The 18,288-nt window shown below is 51.5% G+C and overlaps 1 protein-coding gene across 1 annotated transcript in view; it reads right to left on the bottom strand.

Moving 5' to 3' along the window:
* Positions 1 to 18,288, bottom strand: part of ARHGEF18 (Rho/Rac guanine nucleotide exchange factor 18) — a 104,695-nt gene that overhangs the window by 69,533 nt on the left and 16,874 nt on the right. The window contains exons 3-9 of the mRNA XM_036312369.1: positions 11,727 to 11,851; positions 4,150 to 4,409; positions 3,045 to 3,195; positions 2,341 to 2,455; positions 1,656 to 1,713; positions 1,280 to 1,324; positions 671 to 748 (exon numbers count right to left, since the gene is read on the bottom strand). Coding sequence (XP_036168262.1) covers positions 671 to 748; positions 1,280 to 1,324; positions 1,656 to 1,713; positions 2,341 to 2,455; positions 3,045 to 3,195; positions 4,150 to 4,409; positions 11,727 to 11,741 — 722 coding nt within the window. The 5' untranslated portion in view covers positions 11,742 to 11,851. The remainder of the gene's footprint in view (positions 1 to 670; positions 749 to 1,279; positions 1,325 to 1,655; positions 1,714 to 2,340; positions 2,456 to 3,044; positions 3,196 to 4,149; positions 4,410 to 11,726; positions 11,852 to 18,288) is intronic.

Here is an 18,288-nt window from a genome sequence, read left to right as displayed (position 1 = left end):
CCTCTGATCCACCCCTCCCCACCTCCAGATCGAATGAGCCTATAAATCCTGCCCATTCTTCCTGCGGGATTTCTTCAAACCCAGCTCTCCTTCCCTCCCCGCATCACTGCCATGGCCCCCCTGATTACAGGCACATCTTTATTTAATAAATACTTGTTAGGTCAGTAACAAACAAGCCCAGCTGGGCAGAACCTATTCCCTGGAGGGGATTCTGCACCTCCAGTCTGCACCCTGCCTGCCCCAGTCATCTGTGCGCACCATCCTCAGTCACTAGGCAGCTATGGCCTTAGCTTAGCAGAGGTGACCTGGTCCTGCTGACTTCCTCCACTGTCCCTCCTCCCAGCCCCACCTGACACCGGTCCCCAGTCCAGAAGGCACTGTTCTCCTTTCCCATCCTCTGATCCGGGGACTGGCGAACCCTGCCCTTCCCCCAGAACCCAGTTCAAGCTGTCACCTCCTCCAGGAAGCCCCCCCCCCCCCCGCAGGTGCATGAGGAGCCCCACCCTCACCCCTGCTGTTGCCCTTGGTGGTTCCAGTGAGAGGCGGGGGACCCAGCTCCTGCCCCCAGCCCAGGCCAGGCACGGAGGGCCGCAGGACACGCTGTGCAAACCCAGGGCTGGGCTCCCCCTGCCCCGCCCGCAGCCCTGCCTGCAGCAGCTCTGCTACTCACTGGGACAGGAACTCAAACCAGGTGAGGTTTGAGGGGGCTTCTCTGGGGCTGGCGGACAAGTGAGCCCTCTGCTGAGCCCTGCAGGACCAGAGGGGCAGACATGGGGTCAGCAGCCCCCCCTCCAGCAGCCCCTCCCCCTCAGGTGTCTGTGGTTGGTGTGCGCCCGCCACCATGGCCCGAGAGCCCACCCTTCCTCCACATGTGGGCCGGCATGTGTGGCCACTGGGGCATATGTTCCGACAGGAGGCAGGCCACGCCCGGGAGGCAGTGTTTGTGGGAGATGCATCTGTTCCCATCGCACGGAGGCTTCATGGGCCAGCGCGGCTCCCTCCTCCCCAGGGTGGCCCTGCTCTCTTCCCCTCCCACCGCCTCCCTCCCCTGTCCTGTCCCCATTCCTCCCCGTCTTCTCTGCAGCCTGTTTCCCACACCTGCTTACTCCCACATCTGGCCTCTCATACCTGTCCCTCCACATCTGTCCTCCAACCTCTTCCTCCAAACCTGTGTTCCCCACACTTCTCCACAACCATCCACTACGTCTGTCCTTCCCCACACTTGTCCCCCACACCTGTCCTCCCACCCCTGTCCCCTGCCGGTCTCCCTTCCACTTACCCATGGTACTGTCGAAGTTCCTGCAGTACCTGCTGGACCATCAGCCTGGGGCGGGAATAAAATAGCCCACAGTCGTCCCAGATTACAGACCCATCCCCGAGGAGCGGGGATGGCCGCACCTGCCTTGGGTCCTGAAGCAGACCCTAGCCAGGAGCCCGGCCCCCTCCTGAGGCCAGTGGGAACCTCTCTGAGGGGCCTGGGTCCCTCCGCTGGGAGAAGGAGGGGTGGGGGAGAAGGTGAGGTCACAGGGGACTGAGAGGCACCGTGGCTGCCAGGTCACTTACGGCCGGCAATGCTGAAACCTGCACACCGCCTCCCACAGCCTGGGCCCCTCGGTGGCCACCGGGCTTCCTCCCCGCGCGGGGCAGACACTCACACATGCTCTGGTTCCACGTGGTCCTTTCCCAGACCCTCCAGCACTGGTGGCTCCAGGCCTGGAAGTAGCCCGGCATCAGGAAGCACAGGTGTGAGGAGCCCCGCCCGCTCCCTGCAGAGACTGCGGAGCCGCCCTGCAGTGGGCTCCCTGGGACCCTCCCCTGCAGACCTGAGGTCGGCCAGAGGGCCTCGCCACCCTCAGGAGGAGAGGCGGGGAGAGGGAAGAGAGCAGGGGGGAGGCATCCCCAGCTTTTCACAAGAGCTTAGGATGTGCTAAGTGCCGTGTGTGTGTGTGTGTGTGTGTGTGTGTGTGTGTGTGTGTGTGAACCCCCAGTGGCCCTAAGGAGGGACACTATGTCTCAGTTTATGCAGAAGGCTGCAGGGGCTGAGGCTGGTCAGAAAGTGGTGGGTCTGGGTGTAGCCTGCAGGTCTGCCTGACACCAGAGAGACACACTCTCAGGACCCAGAGTTTGTCTGAGGCCGGCAGGGAGGCAACGAAAGAGACAGAGTCAGAACGAGAAGGGAGGCGAGGCCATGGCAGTGGTGGGGGCTCCAGACCCCTGGGGGAGGGGGTGGAGGAGGGGCAGATGCTGGAGGCTCTCCCGCTCTCTGGAACCCCTCCCCCAGGACCTCCACAAGCCCCACTGCCCTGCTTGGCCCGAGAGGGAAACCCTAGGCCGGGCTACCTTGGGCAGCTTGAGTGGGCACCTCCAAAGCCCGAGAGCTTTCCAGGGCGCTGACCTCATCCAAGGTCACGGGAACCGACTGGGACCTCACTCTCTCCTCCAGGCCGTCACCTTCCTGCAGGGAACAAGCAGAATGAGCAGTTCAGCTCGCTAAACCGGCCCAGAGGCTGCAGGAAGGTTCCCGATCAAGGGCTCGGCCCCAGCCTCTAGCACATGCAGGCACCCCAGGCACAGGGCAGGGGTCTCCCTGCAGCCAGAGGCTGGAGCCTCACCCTCCCAGAGATGCGTGGCAGCTCCCCTGCCGGGCCGTGGGCCGGGCCCTGAAACTGTGAGTGCAGGTTCCAGTACCAGTAGGTCTGCAGGTCAGAGTCAGAGCAAAGGGGCCAGGCTTCTCTCCCGGCTGTGGGCTGGAGTCCCAGACTCCCATCACAGACAGGCCTCCCTTCCGCTGCAAGGGCTCCGAGGAGTCCCCCCCGCCCCTGCCAACTGGCTGCACTTCTGGCCAAGGATCCGCTGCTGTGGGCCCTCCTCAGGGAGGAACTCGGGCCTGGGCTGCGACCTCAGGGCTGAGACTCCCCCGTCGTGGGCTCCAGCACCGGCCGCCCAGCCATGGCAGGTCAGTCCATGGGCGAGGCCCCCTTCCCGCCGCAGCACGGCTCCTGGGCCTGGAGCGTTGTGTCCAGGTGGCCGCAGGCTGCACCCACCTTGCCTGGGTGCTTCGCTGGGGTCCTGCCCCCAGAGAGACACTCTTTAGTCCAGGCCTGCAGACTCTCCCCAGGAAGGTTCAGGGCAAGGGTCGCCAGCGCCCGAGGGAGACACGGCTCCTCACTCACAGCGGAGGAGTCGAGGCTGAACCTGGGGGGAGTAGGGCGGGATTCAGGGCTCAGCAGGTCTCCACCTGCTGCCACTCCACCAGCTCCAGAATCTGGGGGTTTGGGAGGACCCGCAGATGACCCCTCTGGGCCATAGAGAGGGGTCCAATCTTCCTGTATCGGAGAGGGAGGGGGAGGGGGAAGGGGATGGAGAGGGGGAGGGGGAAGGGGAGGAGGAGGGGGGAACCAGGTTGGTGGATTTGCTGAAGCTGCCTGTGCATCACAGACCCCCCCCCCCCATTTTTACATGGACTGGCTTTCTGTTTGGGGTGAGAGGGCTGGAGGGGCTGGGTGGGGGTGGCTAAAGCACCCGCCTCCACTCTTTAGGGCTGCCACTGTGGGTGTGTGGAGTCGAGCACTCCTATGTGTCTTTAAAAAAAAATTATTATTGATTTCAGAGAGAAAGGGAGAGGGAGAGAGAGAGAGAATCAATGATGAGAGAGAATCATTGATTGGCTGCCTCCTGCACACCCCACACTGGGGATGGAGCCCACAGCCCGGGCATGTGCCCTTGACTGGAATCGAACCTGGGACTCTTCAGTCTGCAGACTCTATCCACTGAGCCAAACCGGCTAGGGCAATATGTGTCTTGATTCCAAGCGCATCTGTGGCTTTGAGCATGCATGTGCCACTGCCCTGCAAGTCGGACATGTAGGCCTATAGGTGTGGGTCAGAGTGAGTGAATGTGCGAGCCTGGGGGTGACGTGGGCAGCGGTGCACCCAGTGTGCTTGGGCAAGTGTGCACACCTGGGATCGCACCTTCCTGCGGTGTGTATGTACAGTGTGCTTTGGGGCTTGTACACACTTAGCACGTGTTTTCCATGCACGTGGGTCTGTGTGTGGGCATGCATGTGTGTCTTGGGAGGGGCTGCCTCTGCCGGTGCGGACACCCCTGGTCCTGGGAGGGTGTCATGGGAGGCCCAGTGGCGGCACCAACCTCTGCCAGCCGTCCGAGCAGCTGCGGGACCTCGCCCAGCTGCATCTCCGAGGCAGGCCCTGGGGTCCAGCTGAACTGGAGCAGGATGAACCACTTCCTGCTGCTTCGCTTGGGGGGTCACTGTCCCTGGCCGCTCCAGGCTGGCGGTGGGCAGGGGCCTCAAGGCCCAGGTCCTGGAGATACTCGCTGCCTTGAAGGGCCCCCCAGTCCAGGCTGAGGTCCTCTGTGCTTTCCCCGAGCTGCCCAGGACCAGCTTCCTCCTGCAGGTGGTGGGAGAAGAGCACATTGGCTGAAGGCAGCAGAGGCCCAAGACCCAGACCTGCCCATACCCCTCCTGTCCCACTTGAGCTCAGCACCTTCTCAGGGCGGGTGGGCTGGGATGGAGGCAGTCCCTCAGGCCTCTGTCTCACCTGGGCCTTCAAGCTTTATTCCCCCCAAAAGGGGCCGGAAGCCTGGGCTTCCACCTCCCTCTGAGTTCCCGTTGGACCCATTGTCTTCAGTAGCCCTGCCCTGCCTGCTCACCCCGCTCACTGTAAGGCTCAGGGAAGACCAAGGCTGCAAATGCCGCCTGGCAAGCGCCACGCAGAGGAGGGCTGCCCTTGCTGCGGGTGCCGGCTCCTCGCTGCAGGGCTGTTTGGGCTCACACTTCTCCTGGACCCTAAATCTCCCTGCCAAGCTGGCACTAGCCCAGGGGCGGGCAAGCTTTTTGACCCGAGGGCCACAGTGGGTTCTTAAACTGGACCGGAGGCCGGAACAAAAGCATGGATGGAGTGTTTGTGTGAACTAATATACATTCAAAGTAAACATCATTACATAAAAGGGTACGGTCTTTTTTTTTTTTTTTTAGTTTTATTCATTTCAAACGGGCCGGATCCGGCCCGCGGGCCCTAGTTTGCCCACGGCTGGCCTGGGGTGAGGCAAGCGAGGCATCTGCCTCAGGCACAGAACTGAAGGGGGAGGGGGGGCAAAACTCAGGAATCAAGATAATATTTTAATGTAATTGTTAAAGCAACTCAAAAGTAATGCAAGGAGATTCATGAACAAATTCTCAACATTTAAGGAATCACAGTACTAGACCCTGCACCCTCCTCGCTCAGCTCCCCATTTCTGCCCCCTCCTACCAGAGAGGACTCGGGGACATCTGAGCGGTCAGTCCTCCACTGCCGTTTCCTCCCCAACAGCCCCTCAGCGCAGTACGAAAGGCTCCAGGGTCAGCGCCTGCTGCTTCTGGCCCCTGGGTAGCCTCAGGTTCCCTCCCCCGCAGGAGGCAGCAAATGCCAGGCAGGGTTAGACACCAGACACGCAGATGTGTATCCCACAGCAGCTCCACCAGGGGGCAGTATTTTCCGGGTCAGGAGACAAAGCGGCAGGGAGGAGAAAGGACTAACCCAGAGCCGCGCAGTCCATAAATAGTCCAGCTAGGCTCAGACTCAGGTCTGTCTGGATCCAGGCCCTCTGTTCCTTCTTTACTCGCTGCTCTCTACTCCTTTCCCCCCACTTCCTTTGCCCTGCTCTCCCTCCTCCCAGTCATTCTGTTTGTCAATTTTCCCAGCCAGGACACCTGCCTTTTCTTCTTCTTGGAGACCCTTTTCTCCCAGCCCACTTAGAGTCAGCCTGGTAAACTCCTATTCATCCTTCAAAACCCAATTTTGGCACACCCTCCAGCCTATTATCCCGACCCCTTGAGGTTAGGTAAGGTGTCCCTCTGTCCCTTTCCCGGCCTTTGTTAGGACTGTCTCCAGGTCAGTGTTTGGTATCTCAGGAAGCCCTTGATGGACTGCCCCAATGGGTGGCCTGAAGGTGTCCCTCTGCATGAATTCTGCAAGAGGGCCCTAGGATAGGATTACTAGATAAAATACAGGATACCTGGTTAAATTTGAATTGTAGGTAAACAACAAATACATTTTTAGTATAGGTAGACCCCAGATGTTGCAATGGTTGATATTTAAATCCAACTGGGTGTCCTGTAATTTTATTTGTGCAACCTTGCAACCCTACCCCTGGACCATTTGGCACGGCCTGTCTTTTTACCAGGTAAGGGAGAACAGAGGGATTGCTGCTGAGTCTTGGTGTGGGGACGTTTCCAATTTGAAGTGGAAAAATACCCGCTAACCGAAAGCCAGGCTCTTGGTCAGCTGAGGATCTTGGCTGCAGGAGGCAGCGGCGGTGGCCACACTGGCCTTGGAATAAGGGAGAGTCCTGCAGGCCTGGCCTTGTCTCCTGACTGCAGCCACTTGGAGCTCTCTACAGTCTGACCTCTCCCTTGTCATTCTTTGTATTATGGCAAAATATACACAGGAAAATTTACCACTTTTTACCATTTGTAAGTTTACAGTTCAGTGGGATTAAGTGCGTTCACATCATGTCACCACCGTCCTTCTCCAGAGCTTTCATCCTCCCGAATAGAAACCCTGTCTCCATCCAACACTAACACCCCTTCCCCGCTCGCCCCTCCCGACCCCTGGGGACCTTTACTCCCCCGTCTCTGTGGCTCGGACTCCTCTAGGGACCTCCTATAAGTGAAGCCACATGACACTTATCCTTTTGTGTCTGATTTATTTCCTCTAACCTAATGTTTTCCAGGTGTATCTGTATTCTAGCATGTGCCAGAATTCCACTCCTTTTTAAGGCTGAGTAACAGTCTGCTGTATGGAGGGACCACGCGGTACGGGTGTAAACAGAGCACATGGTGCACATCCATCATCCGCTGGGGGGAACTTGGGCTTCTCCACGTTGTGGCTGTGGAGGATAATGCTGCTTTGAACACGGGTGTGCCAATATGTTTGAGCCCCTGCTTTCACTATTTTTGGGTAGGTATTCAGAAGTGGACTTGCTGGGGCACGTGGTCATTGCATTTTTGGTTTTTCAAGGACCTGCCACACTATTTCCCAGGCCTCCTTTCTTCCGGCATCTCTCCTTTGTGCCCATGTCTGCCTCCCTCCCACCTCCCCAGCTGCTCCTTCTCTTCTGCCCTCTGTCCTGTGCACACCAGGGTCCCTTCTGTAGTCTCTGTCCGAATGCCTGGGCCTCCTGGGACCTGGGCAGCGGCCTCCTTTCAGACCCCCAGTCCCATCCCTGCGCCTGCACAGCCTCTGTGATCGCCTTCCTCCTCGCCCACTGCCCCAAACGTGTCCCTGTGGCTCTGGCCTTCATCCTCCTATAAATATAAACACGCCAGGACAGCCTCTTGGCCTGGGCTGGGACTCTCCCTCTCTCGCAGCTGGTGTCCCTCACAGGAGGCAGCAGCGGGCAGCCGGCCAGAGCTGGGGGTGGCGGGCTGGGGCACAGGGTGCCCGCTCCCTGCAGCAGGTACACTGCTAGAGGAACAGGCAGGGGCTTCACTAGGGACGTACACCTTTCCTCCAACATTTCCTGGGTGAGAACAAGTGTGAGCTGGCCCCAGGGGGCCTTTCCAGGCCTCTGACTAACACTGTAACGGGCTCAGGCTTCCGCTCTCTGGACCACGGAAAGCCTTGGGGAATGGGCTCCCCATTCAGACCTGGAGGAGAGATACCCCCGGGACCCCCTGCAGACGGGCTTACTGCGTGCAGATTAAACAGTGCACCGACACACATGTCTTTAACAATGTACGGAGTTGTTTTCTGCTTTTCTATTAGGGAAAGGAGCACACCAAAGCGACTTAGTGCATTTTGTGTCCCTTGTACCATCTCACTGTGGCAAAAGGGAATCGGTTTTAAATAAAATAGCAAACAAATACCAGGGCAGATGGTTCTTGCACGGCAGCCTGGTAGATAGGTCTTACTCCAGGTCTGCAGTCCTGGCATGGCTCTCTTAGCTGGCTCAGTGTCCCCACGGCCAATTCCTATGGACCTCAGTTTTCTCATCTCTAAAATGGATAGAATGTTGCCTTCTAGTCAGATGGCTCTGCAGGTAACATGAGATGAGGTTTACACATTGCAAGTGCTCCATTAATGGAAGCAGGTACTAGGTTGGTTACTGTTTTTATATTCCAAGTTTTATATTTCAGGAGTCAGGGCCCTTTCTCTGGGCAAGTCACACTGTCCCTGGCTGCCTGGAGTGGACTGGGGAACACTGGGGATTAAATCCAGCAATTATAATCTGTGATGTTCCAGGAAGTGGGCTGGGGAAGGACTGAAGGGAGCCCCCTGACCCAGTCTGGAGGAGCAGGAATTCTAGATTGGAATTTTACTTAGAAAAATCTCTTTTTAAAAAGTGCAAACCCCAGGGTAATCATTGGCGTGAAGACCTACTAACTGCAACTTAGTTAAAAAAAGTTAGATAATCTTGAGACAGCTTCCATAGCCAAAACTAAACCAAAAAACCCTAGTTCCAACCACATAAAATAGTCTCCACGTGACATATAAATTATTTCTTTAACTGACCATATCAGTCAAGTTTCATACATTTTATTTACTTACCTATTTTTTTTTAAATTGACTTTTAGAGAGAGAGGAAGGGAGGGAGAGAGAGGGAAACATCAATGTGTGAGAGAGAAACATCAATTGGTTGCCTCCTGTGAACCCACAACCTGGGCATATACCCTGACCAGGAATCGAACAGGCAACCCTTTGATACAGGGGACAACACCAACCAACTGAGCCACACCGGCCAGGACCAAGTTTCATATATCTTAAAATGAGCTACATCTTATCAGTTCACAGAGTGTCAATAAGAAGTCCTACAAAATGTAAAAATTCAATCAATCAATCAAGGCCAGCTTTCTAGAGGAAATGACAGCCAGTGAAGCCCTGAGGAATGAACAGGAGTTGGGTAGGCAGAGGCTGTGGTGAGGGCATTTCAGGCAGCAAAACCCAGGACGTTCAGAAGCCCACAGCCTGAGAGCTCACAGTACCTCCCAACAACTGGCCAGAGAAGTGTTCCTGATGGCTGGAGGTGTGGAGGGAGGGGGATGGGGCTGCACCAGGAGGCCTGGTAGGCCAACTAAGGATTTAATCTTTAAGCTCCAACCAGTGGTGGTAGGGAGGCTATGGGTTACGATTGCTTTTGGAAAGATCATGCAAGATGCAGAGCCAAGATGGGCTTGGCAGGGGGTATAAGGGCGCAAGACAGAAGCTGGTGGAGCAGTGAGGACACCTGTGCAGATCACCTGGGAGAGTGGTTATGGCGACCTCTGCCAGGGGCCTGGAGAAGGAGGGAGAGATGTGGACAGAACTGAGGGCTGTGCAGTGCAGCACTCACAGGGCTGGGACTGGCAGGATGGGAAGGAGGGGCAAGGACAATAGCTTCCCTTGCCTCCAGCTATGGTGATTGAGTGCCAATGGCTGAGACACAGGGGAAGGGGTTTATTTGGAGGTGTTGGGTGCAGAGCCTCCCTGCAATGCTGAGTGCTCACTGTTCCCCCAGGCACACAGTTTCTCCCTCACCATCTTGTTGGCCTGACTGCAGCCCATGGCTCCTACTCAAGAGGTCCAAAATCCTGGAAGGAGCCATAACTCAATTTGCATCTCTGTCCTACTTTTGTTTATCCTATATCATCCCTGACTCTTGGGCCAAATAGTTCCCTGCTTGGCCCTGGTGTTCTTTTACATAAAACTAGAGGCCCAGTGCATGAATTCGTGCATGGGTGGGGGCCAGCCAGCCGGTCTGGATGGGGGCTGATTGGGGTGGGGCTGGTGGGGGGGAGGGGATGCAGGAGGTTGGCCCCACCCCCTGGTGGAACGCCCGGTCGAACTCTTGGTCGAGGGGACAATTTGCATATTAGGCTTTTATTATATAGGACTAGAGGCCCAGTGCACAAAAATTTGTGCACTTGGGGGCGTCCCTCAGCCCAGCCTATGCTCTCTCACAGTCTGGGACCCCTCGGGGGATGTCCACCTGCTGGCTTAAGCCCGCTCCCCGGGGGATCGGGCCTAAGCTGGCAGTCAGACATCCCTCTGGCAGCCCGGCAGCCCTCGGGGGATGTCCACTTGCCAGCGGGGAGCAGGCCTTAGCTGCAGTCGGACATCCTTAGCACTGCTGAGGAGGCAGGAGAGGCTCCCACCACCACTGCTGTGCTGGCAGCCATCAGCCTTGCTTGTGGCTGAGCAGAGTGCCCTCTGTGGGAGCGCACTGACCACCAGGGGGCAGCTCCTGCACTGAGCATCTGCCCCCTGGTGGTCAGTGCATGTCATAGTGACCAGTCATTCCCAGTCATTCTGCTGTTAGGGTCAATATGCATATTACCCTTTTATTATATAGGATAAAGGCCTGGTGCGTGGGTGGGGGCCGGCTGGTTTGCCCTGAAGGGTGTCCTGGATCAGGGTGGGGGTCCCGCTGGGGTGCTTGGCCAGCCTGGGTGAGGGGCTGATGGCTGTTTGCAGGCTGGTCAAGCCCCCCAGTGAGGACCCTCACCCCATGGGGGTTTGGCCAGCCTGGGTGAGGGGCTGATGGCTGTTTTCAGGCTGGTCACACCCCCAGGCTGGAAGCAGGTATCTGGGATTTATTTATCGTCTATAATTGAAACTTTGTAGCCTTGAGCGGAGCTCAGGGGCGGCAGGGCAGGCGGGAAGCTTGGCTTCCTCCATTGCTCTGGGCAACCCAAACCTCCTGCTCGCTCCAGCTCCATGGCCATCTTAGTTGGGTTAATTTGCATATTTGCTCCTGATTGGCTGGTGGGTGTGGCTTGTGGGTGTAGCAGAGCTACGGTCAATTTGCATGTTTCTCTTTTATTAGATAAGATGAGGGAGGTGGATACATAGAATGCCCTTCCTTAGAGTAGTGGGCAGTGTAAAATGCCACCCAGATCCCCCTTCAGTGAGGACATGCTGCCCCAGATGTTGTGGAGACTGTCAGTAGATGGCTGCCGGCTGTCAGCCTCTGGGAAGTCACACCCTTTCCTGAGAAGCCCACAGGCTACAACTGATTGATGTGTGATTGTAGTAACTTGGCCATCTCAGCCCGGCTTGAGACCACTCTGCAGGGCTGCTCTAGCTCGGAGCTCCCATGTGAGCTTTTTCTTCCCTTTACATCCATCCTTCTGCATACCCACTCACCCATCTAATCACCCATCCATCCATCCATCCATCCATCCATCCATCCATACATACATACATACCTTGTCTATCTGTCCTTCCTTCCTTCCTTCCTTCCCCCACTTCCTACCCTTCCCTCCCCCTCCATCCCTTCCTTCCTTCCTTCCTTCCTTCCTTCCTTCCTTCCTTCCTTCCTTCCTTCATACTTTGTCTTTCTTTCTTTCTTTCTTTCTTTCTTTCTTTCTTTCTTTCTTTCTTTCTTCCTTCCTTCCTTCCTTCCTTCCTTCCTTCCTTTCTTTCTTCCTTCCTTACCTCCCCTCTCCCTCCCTCCTTTCTTTTTTTCCTTCCTTCCTTTCTTCCTTCCATACATTGTCCATCTGTCCATCCACCCATTCATCTCTCTGTCCACCTTTCCTCCCTCCCATCCTTCCCTTTCCCTCTTGTTCCAGAAATGATTCCAGTTTTCCCATCTGCAACATGGGATAATAACTAATTTGCCAAGGTGTAATGAGGTCTCCTGAGATAATGCACACAAAGTGCCTGGTGACATGCAGGTGATAAATGAAGTGTACTTGCTGGTCCTGGTGCCTTTGCTTCCGCCTGTCTCAGTGGTCAGACACCTGCCTGCTCATCTGCCATGGTGGAGAAGAACTCCAGGTGCTTAGGTCTCCAGGATCCACTGCTGCTGTTGGTGGTCAAGGCTGCAGCCCCAGGGTCAAAAGGCTGGACACATGGCTTGGACTCAGAGCCTGTGGAGAAAGGCAGGACGAGGGGTCAGGGCTGAGCTGGGAGGTCTGAGGAGCCCTGAATTCTGCATCTGCCATGGCTCTCCACAGGCCTCAGTTTCCTTATCTCTGAAATGGGATGGTGGTTTTTAGAGAGGAGGAGAGAAAATGGCGGCCCAAATAGGCAGTTGTGTCGGATACCTCGTCCTGGGGCCAGACTAGTAAAACAACTAAATCGCAGAACATCTACCTGGAATTAACAAATTAGACACAGCGGAGAAGACAATTTACAAGGAAGGGCAGAGGACACTCGGAGAATGGTAGGAACGGGGATCTGGGCTAGAGAGGGACAGCTGGCCAGCAGGCCGAGAGGGTGAGGAGGAAGCTAGCTGCATTGCACCAAAGCCACATCCCTTGGCCACAGGCATAACTTCCAACTGTGGAAAGGAAAAGCCACAGGGTTGCTGGTGGCTGGGGGATCTGTACCTAAGACCACAGTTGCGAAAGGCTGCCCCTCGAATGGTGGTCCGAAAGGCAGCCCAAGCAGTGAAATGCTGGGGAGAGAGAAATCCACAGTTTCGTGGTTGTTTTGTCCTTGCTTTTATTCGCTAAACCCCAAACACAGGACTTTTCGATTGCAAACACGCCCCCGAGGCTTCAGCACAGGGGAAGAGGCAAAAGGCACAGACTTGAGATGCCTGAGGAGAGGCTGGGGAGGGAAGTAGGGCGGGAGACGTGGCCAAGAATCCTGCATTGGGACATTCTCAAGCTTCCAAACCTGAGTGGCCATTTCTCCCCAGAAGAGCTAGCCCCTCCCAGTAGCCTCAAGGCAGGTACAGCCTGCCACACCCTGCCTGTATGTTGAGCTATGCCAAGGAAACAAAGGCTCTGAATAGCCCCAAAGAGCCCTCAGTGACTGGATGGAAGAGGGGCTGAATGCCCTGCTATTCCAGGAACCAGACTGATAAAAACTCCAGGTGGCCAGCCAGCCCCATTGGTCTCCATACAAGGATCTCTGACCAACTGAGGCCAGAGTAATATTTTGGGCCACTCATGGAGGAGGAGCTGTGGGCCAGGGAAAAATTCCCATCTTACTCCCTGAAAGCGAAACAGCACCAACCCCACCTGAAGCCCTGTCAGAAACAGACACCTGAGTGACTAAGACTGACAGCTGGCAGACAGGCAGAGGGCAGATTGGCCTCACCTGCTTGCAGCAAGGCCTGGGGGACAGACATAAGAGAGGACCCCTGGATCGCTTGGAGCTTCAACAGGGTGCTAAAGGCCAAAAGGAAGTGACTGACAGGGGCCAGCACCTAAGTACCCAACAGGGAGCCCAGAATCAGCAGACAGAACAGAAGAGTGGGGTCCTATACCAGCTCCCGCGGGGCATTACAACTCGGCAAAGCGAATGACACTCACTTTCTTATTTTTAAATTTTTATTATTAAAATTTTTTTATATTTCATTTTATCTTATTTTATATTTTACTTTTTTGCACCATTTTTCTTCCTCATTTCTCTTTCTTTCCTCCTGTGTTTCTTCTCCTATCCCCATTTTAGTATTTCTCTTTCTTTTCCACCCCTTTTAAAAATGGGAAGTCTTTATCTACTTTATTGATGTCTTAGTATTCTAGTGTCTGTTGGTTTATTCGTATATCTAATTTCCTCTTCCCTGCTCCTACTCCATTTCCCCTTCTCTTTCTTTTCACTAATCAATTTTTTCCTTTATTTTCTCTTCTCTTGCTCTTTTCTTCTCTAATTTTTAACTTGTTTCACTTCCTAAATATAGGCTTATCTGCTCTCTCCTCTATTCTCCTTTTCAAAAAGAGAGAAAAAAGAAAAATTTTTAAATTTTTTCTTCTTGTCTTCTCATTTCTTTTCTCCCTTCTCTATTCTAAATAGGTCCTTGCTCTATTCATCCAAGTCCTCAACCTTGTTTTCTCTATTTAAGCTCTGCATCTATGGATTCTGACCCCCCTTTTTTCTGGGTGTTTTTCGGTTTATTTGTTTGTTTTGTTGTGTTCACAACCCATAGCCTTTTCTTTTCTTCTTGCTATCATTCTTTCTCTCTTTCCTATTTCCAAACTCTTTTCTGTGGTGGTCCCTTTATTGGGGTTATAGATGTCTTGTCTACATTTGTGTTCTGTTCCTTCTGTATCGTGTCTTGTCATATCGTATTTTGTGTTGTTCAGTCAGCACCTCCACAACGGTTGGCATGATGTGGTAGGGAGCGAGCCACATAATCAGATACCCTGAGAGGAGACTGCATCCATGAACAGGAAAATAACATTCCAGACCCAATTCCATCAGGAGAACCTAAATATCTCAAGTAGGAGACCTGAGAGACTGCACCACTGGGTCACACAAAACATCTACTACAAGCATGTCAAACTCATGGCCCACAGGCCACAAGTGGCCCACAACAAATATTTTTGCAGCCCAGCCAATATAAGGGGATGTAAGAAACGTTTTAATAAAAATTTTGTAGCTTAATTTTTATAACATCCTGTTACATAATTATTAATAACAAACTACAACATTCATTAATGACTGATTACTATAATCGTGTTGCATTCATTTCCCTTACGCACCTCACACACAGGTGCACCATTTTTCTCCACTAATAGTAGCAGAGAATATTTTAGTAGCCGACTGCCACTTCACTAGGCTTGTACTGACTTGTTTGGTGTGTGCAACAGGAAATATTTTGCTTTCGAAGAACAAGAAAATTGGTTTATTTGTGTTATGCTTATTAATTTGTGCAATTATTCAGTGTCTGGTAAGTTAATGTTCAAGGAAAATATGAATTTTTATTAAAATGTTCTATTATTTTATGTTAACAATCACTCATTTATTTCAGCTCTTTGTGTTCAGCATGACTCTATTGAAATAAACCTAAGTTTCTATGAAAATTGAAGCTTTTGTTTTTTTGCGGCCCACATAAACTTACACCTTATTTATTTGGCCCATGTTAGCCTTTGAGTTTGGCATGCTTGTTCTACTACATGAGACCAATTCAAAAAATCTGGGTGGCATAGCAGTGTAACCTAATACACAGAACAATTACAAAGGAACAGCAAAAATGGGGAGACAAAGAAACAATCCCCAAATGAAAGAAAAGGAAGAATCACCAGAAAAGGAAATAAATGAAATAGAGGCAAGCAATTTGTCAGAGAAAGAATTCAGAGTAATGGTTATAAGCATGCTCAAACGTCTGGGTAAGAGTCACCAAGTGTAAGAATCAAGAGGAAATGAAGAATGACATAGCTGCAATAAAGAACACGATGGAAGGTTTCAACAGTAGAAGAAGCTAAGGACTGAATCAATGAGTTAGAAGACAAGATAAAAAAAAACACTGAAGCATAGCAGCAACTGGAAAAAAGAATTAAAAAGCAGGAGGAGAGTCTGAGAGAGCTCTGGGACAACACAAAAGGAAACAGCATCTGCATAATAGTGGAACCAGAAGGAGAGAAGTGGAGCAAGGAATAGAAAACCTGTTTGAAGAAATAATGACAGAAAACTTCCCTGACTTTGGGAAGAAAAAAGTCACACAAGTCCAGAAGCACACAGAGTCCCAAACAAGATGAACCCAAAAAGACTGACACCAAGACACAACATAATTAAATTGACAAATGTCAAATGACAAAGTAAGAATCTTAAAGGCTGCCACAGAGAGACAGAAAGTTATCTACAAGGGATCTCCCATTAGACTATCAACTGATTTCTCAACAGAAACACATCAGGCCAGAAGGGAATGGAATGAAGTATACAAAGTGATTCAAAACAAGAGACTGAATCCAAGAATACTCTATCCAGCAAGGATATCATTCAAAATAGAAGGTGAAATCAGGAGCTTCACAGACAAAATAAGAAAAAGCTATGGGAGTTTATGACCACCAAGCCAGCAATGCAAGAAATGCGAAAGGGTCTGCTATAAAAAGGAGAACTAGAAAGGGAAGAAGGCACAGAGGCATAAAGAATTAAAATGGTGACAAACAAGTGCCTATCGATAATAACCTTAAATGTAAATGGGTTAAACGCGCCAATCAAAAAACATAGAGTTGCTGAATGGATAAGAAAAATGACTCCTATATATGCTGTCTACAAGAGACCCACTTCAGAACAAAGGATTCACACAGACTAAAGTAAAGAGATGGGAAAAAATTTTTCTAGGAAAAAAATAGCTGGGGAAGCAATACTTATATCTGACAAAATTGACCTCAAAGTGAAGGCCATAACAAGAGATAAGGAGGGGCACTTCATAATACTAAAGGGATAGATTCAACAAGAGAATATAACTCTGATAAACATATGCACCCAATATAGGAGCACCCAAATACATTAAAAAAAAATCTAGATGATATCAAGGGAGAGATTAATAGCAATACAATCCTCATAGTAGGGGACTTTAAAACCCCATTGACATCACTGGATAAATCTTCTAGTCAAAAAATCAGCAAAGAAACAGCAATCCTAAATGACTCACTAAATCAGATGGAACTAATTGACATCTTCAGAACTTTTCACCTGAAAGCTATGGAATATACATTCTTCTCAAGTGCACATGGGACATTTTCAAAGATAGACCACATATTAGGACACAGGATAAGTCTGTACAAATTCAAGAAGATTGAAAACATATCAATCATCTTCTCAGACACAATGGCATACAGTTAGAAATAAACTCCAATAAAAACAATAAAAACAAACACATGGAGGCTAAATAGCATGCTATTAAACAATGAATGGGTTACCAAAGAGATCAAAGCAGAAATTAAAAAATACCCTTGAGACAAATGACAATGAAAACACAATAATTCAAAATCTATGGGACACAGTGAAAGCAGTACTGAGAAGGAACTGCATAGCATTACAGGCATACCTCAGAAAACAAGAAAAACGTAATAAGTTATCTAAGCCTACAACTTAAAGAACTAGAAAGAGAGCAACAAGAAAAGCCCAGAAAAGTACAAGGAAGGAAATAATAAAGATCAGATGGGAAATAAATGACATAGAGACTAAAAAAAAATTTACAAAAGGTCAATAGAACCAAGAGCTGGTTCTTTGAAAGGATAAATAAGATTGATGAACCTCTAGCCAGGCTCACCAGGAAATAAAGAGAGAGGACCCTGCGGGGAGCGGGCCTAAGCTGGCAGGTGGACATCCCCCAAGGGACTGCGAGAGGGTGCCGGCCAGGCTGAGGGACACTGCCCCCCCCCCCCAGGGCCTCTAGTATAAAATAAGATTCTAAGGCTAATGTCCCAGTCTATCTTTTTTGTGAGAACTCATTCATTTACTGTAGGGGCTTTTTATTTCTGTTTTTAAGATCTCTCCTTATATACAAGATTTCATATTGTTAGTCTACTCAAAAAGAAAAAAATATGGAAAATAATTATTTAAATCCCCCAAGTATTCATCCTAAAGGACTGGAGCTACAAAAGTGCCCTTGAATAGGCTGCAGAATGGCAGCAGTGGGGTAGGTGGCGGCGGGGGGGGGGGGGGGGGGAGCACTCTCCTTGTTAAAAAAAAAAATGATACTTTTACACTAAAGCCATTAGAGGCCCAGGAGTTACTGCAGTCCTGGGAACAAACCCCAGAACCTGCTATCTCCCCACATACACACCCACCCTTTCTCCAGCCTCCTGAGAGTTGTCAAGGTCATATTATCTCTGTTATGCTTCTTAAAGATATAAGTATATTTTCCATTGGAAAAATCCTATTTCTAAAAGTAAGGGAGAAAAAAAGTTTTTTCTTGAATTTCCCTAAGAAGCAAAGATTTTATATATATACTAGTATCCCGGTGCACGAAATTTGTGCACTGGGGTAGGCGGGGGAAAGGGGTCCCTCAGTCTGGCCTTCACCCTCTCCCATCTGAGACCCCTCAGGGAATGTCCAACTACCTGTTTGTGCCCACACTTTTAACAGATAACAGCTCCATTGTTGTTTCTTTCTTATGCTTAAAACCATTGGAATTAGTAGGTATTCAAAGTGTGTATACATTTTGGGGGGACACCTGTATATCTCTAGTCAGCAGTGAAAGAAACCAACAGCAGATTTGGAACCCCCAGACAGGGAACCTCGCTCACTCCCCACATGTCTCCCCACTTCACTTTCCACCTTCATGGGCAGCAGGAGAATCAACGTTTTCTCTCATTAATTCGGAAAAGCACGTCCTGTCACCCGCTGCCTGGCAGGAGTGTGCTAGGCCCCAAGCAAGAGAGGCTCAGTCAGGGCAGCCTTCGCTCATGGGTGCTGGCACCCAAAGTGCACATTCCTCCTCTACAGTCGCCCCGACTATCCTACTGTTTCACTGAGAGGATGGAATTCCTCTCCACCTCTGGGTTCTTGATCTTGAACGCTGACTGAAGGCACCTCAGCAAGGGCCGCCCGCGCCCACCAGGTGTGTCTGTCTGCACCTGCTCCTGCCTCAGCACCTGCATTAACCCCCCAGAGGTGATCTCTT

This window comes from Myotis myotis, unplaced genomic scaffold (genome assembly GCF_014108235.1).
Source record: "Myotis myotis isolate mMyoMyo1 unplaced genomic scaffold, mMyoMyo1.p scaffold_m19_p_6, whole genome shotgun sequence".
In the NCBI taxonomy this organism is placed as follows: Eukaryota; Metazoa; Chordata; class Mammalia; order Chiroptera; family Vespertilionidae; genus Myotis; species Myotis myotis.
The sequence above is the reverse complement of the archived record's forward strand: the minus strand, read 5'-3'. Positions and strand labels throughout refer to the sequence as shown.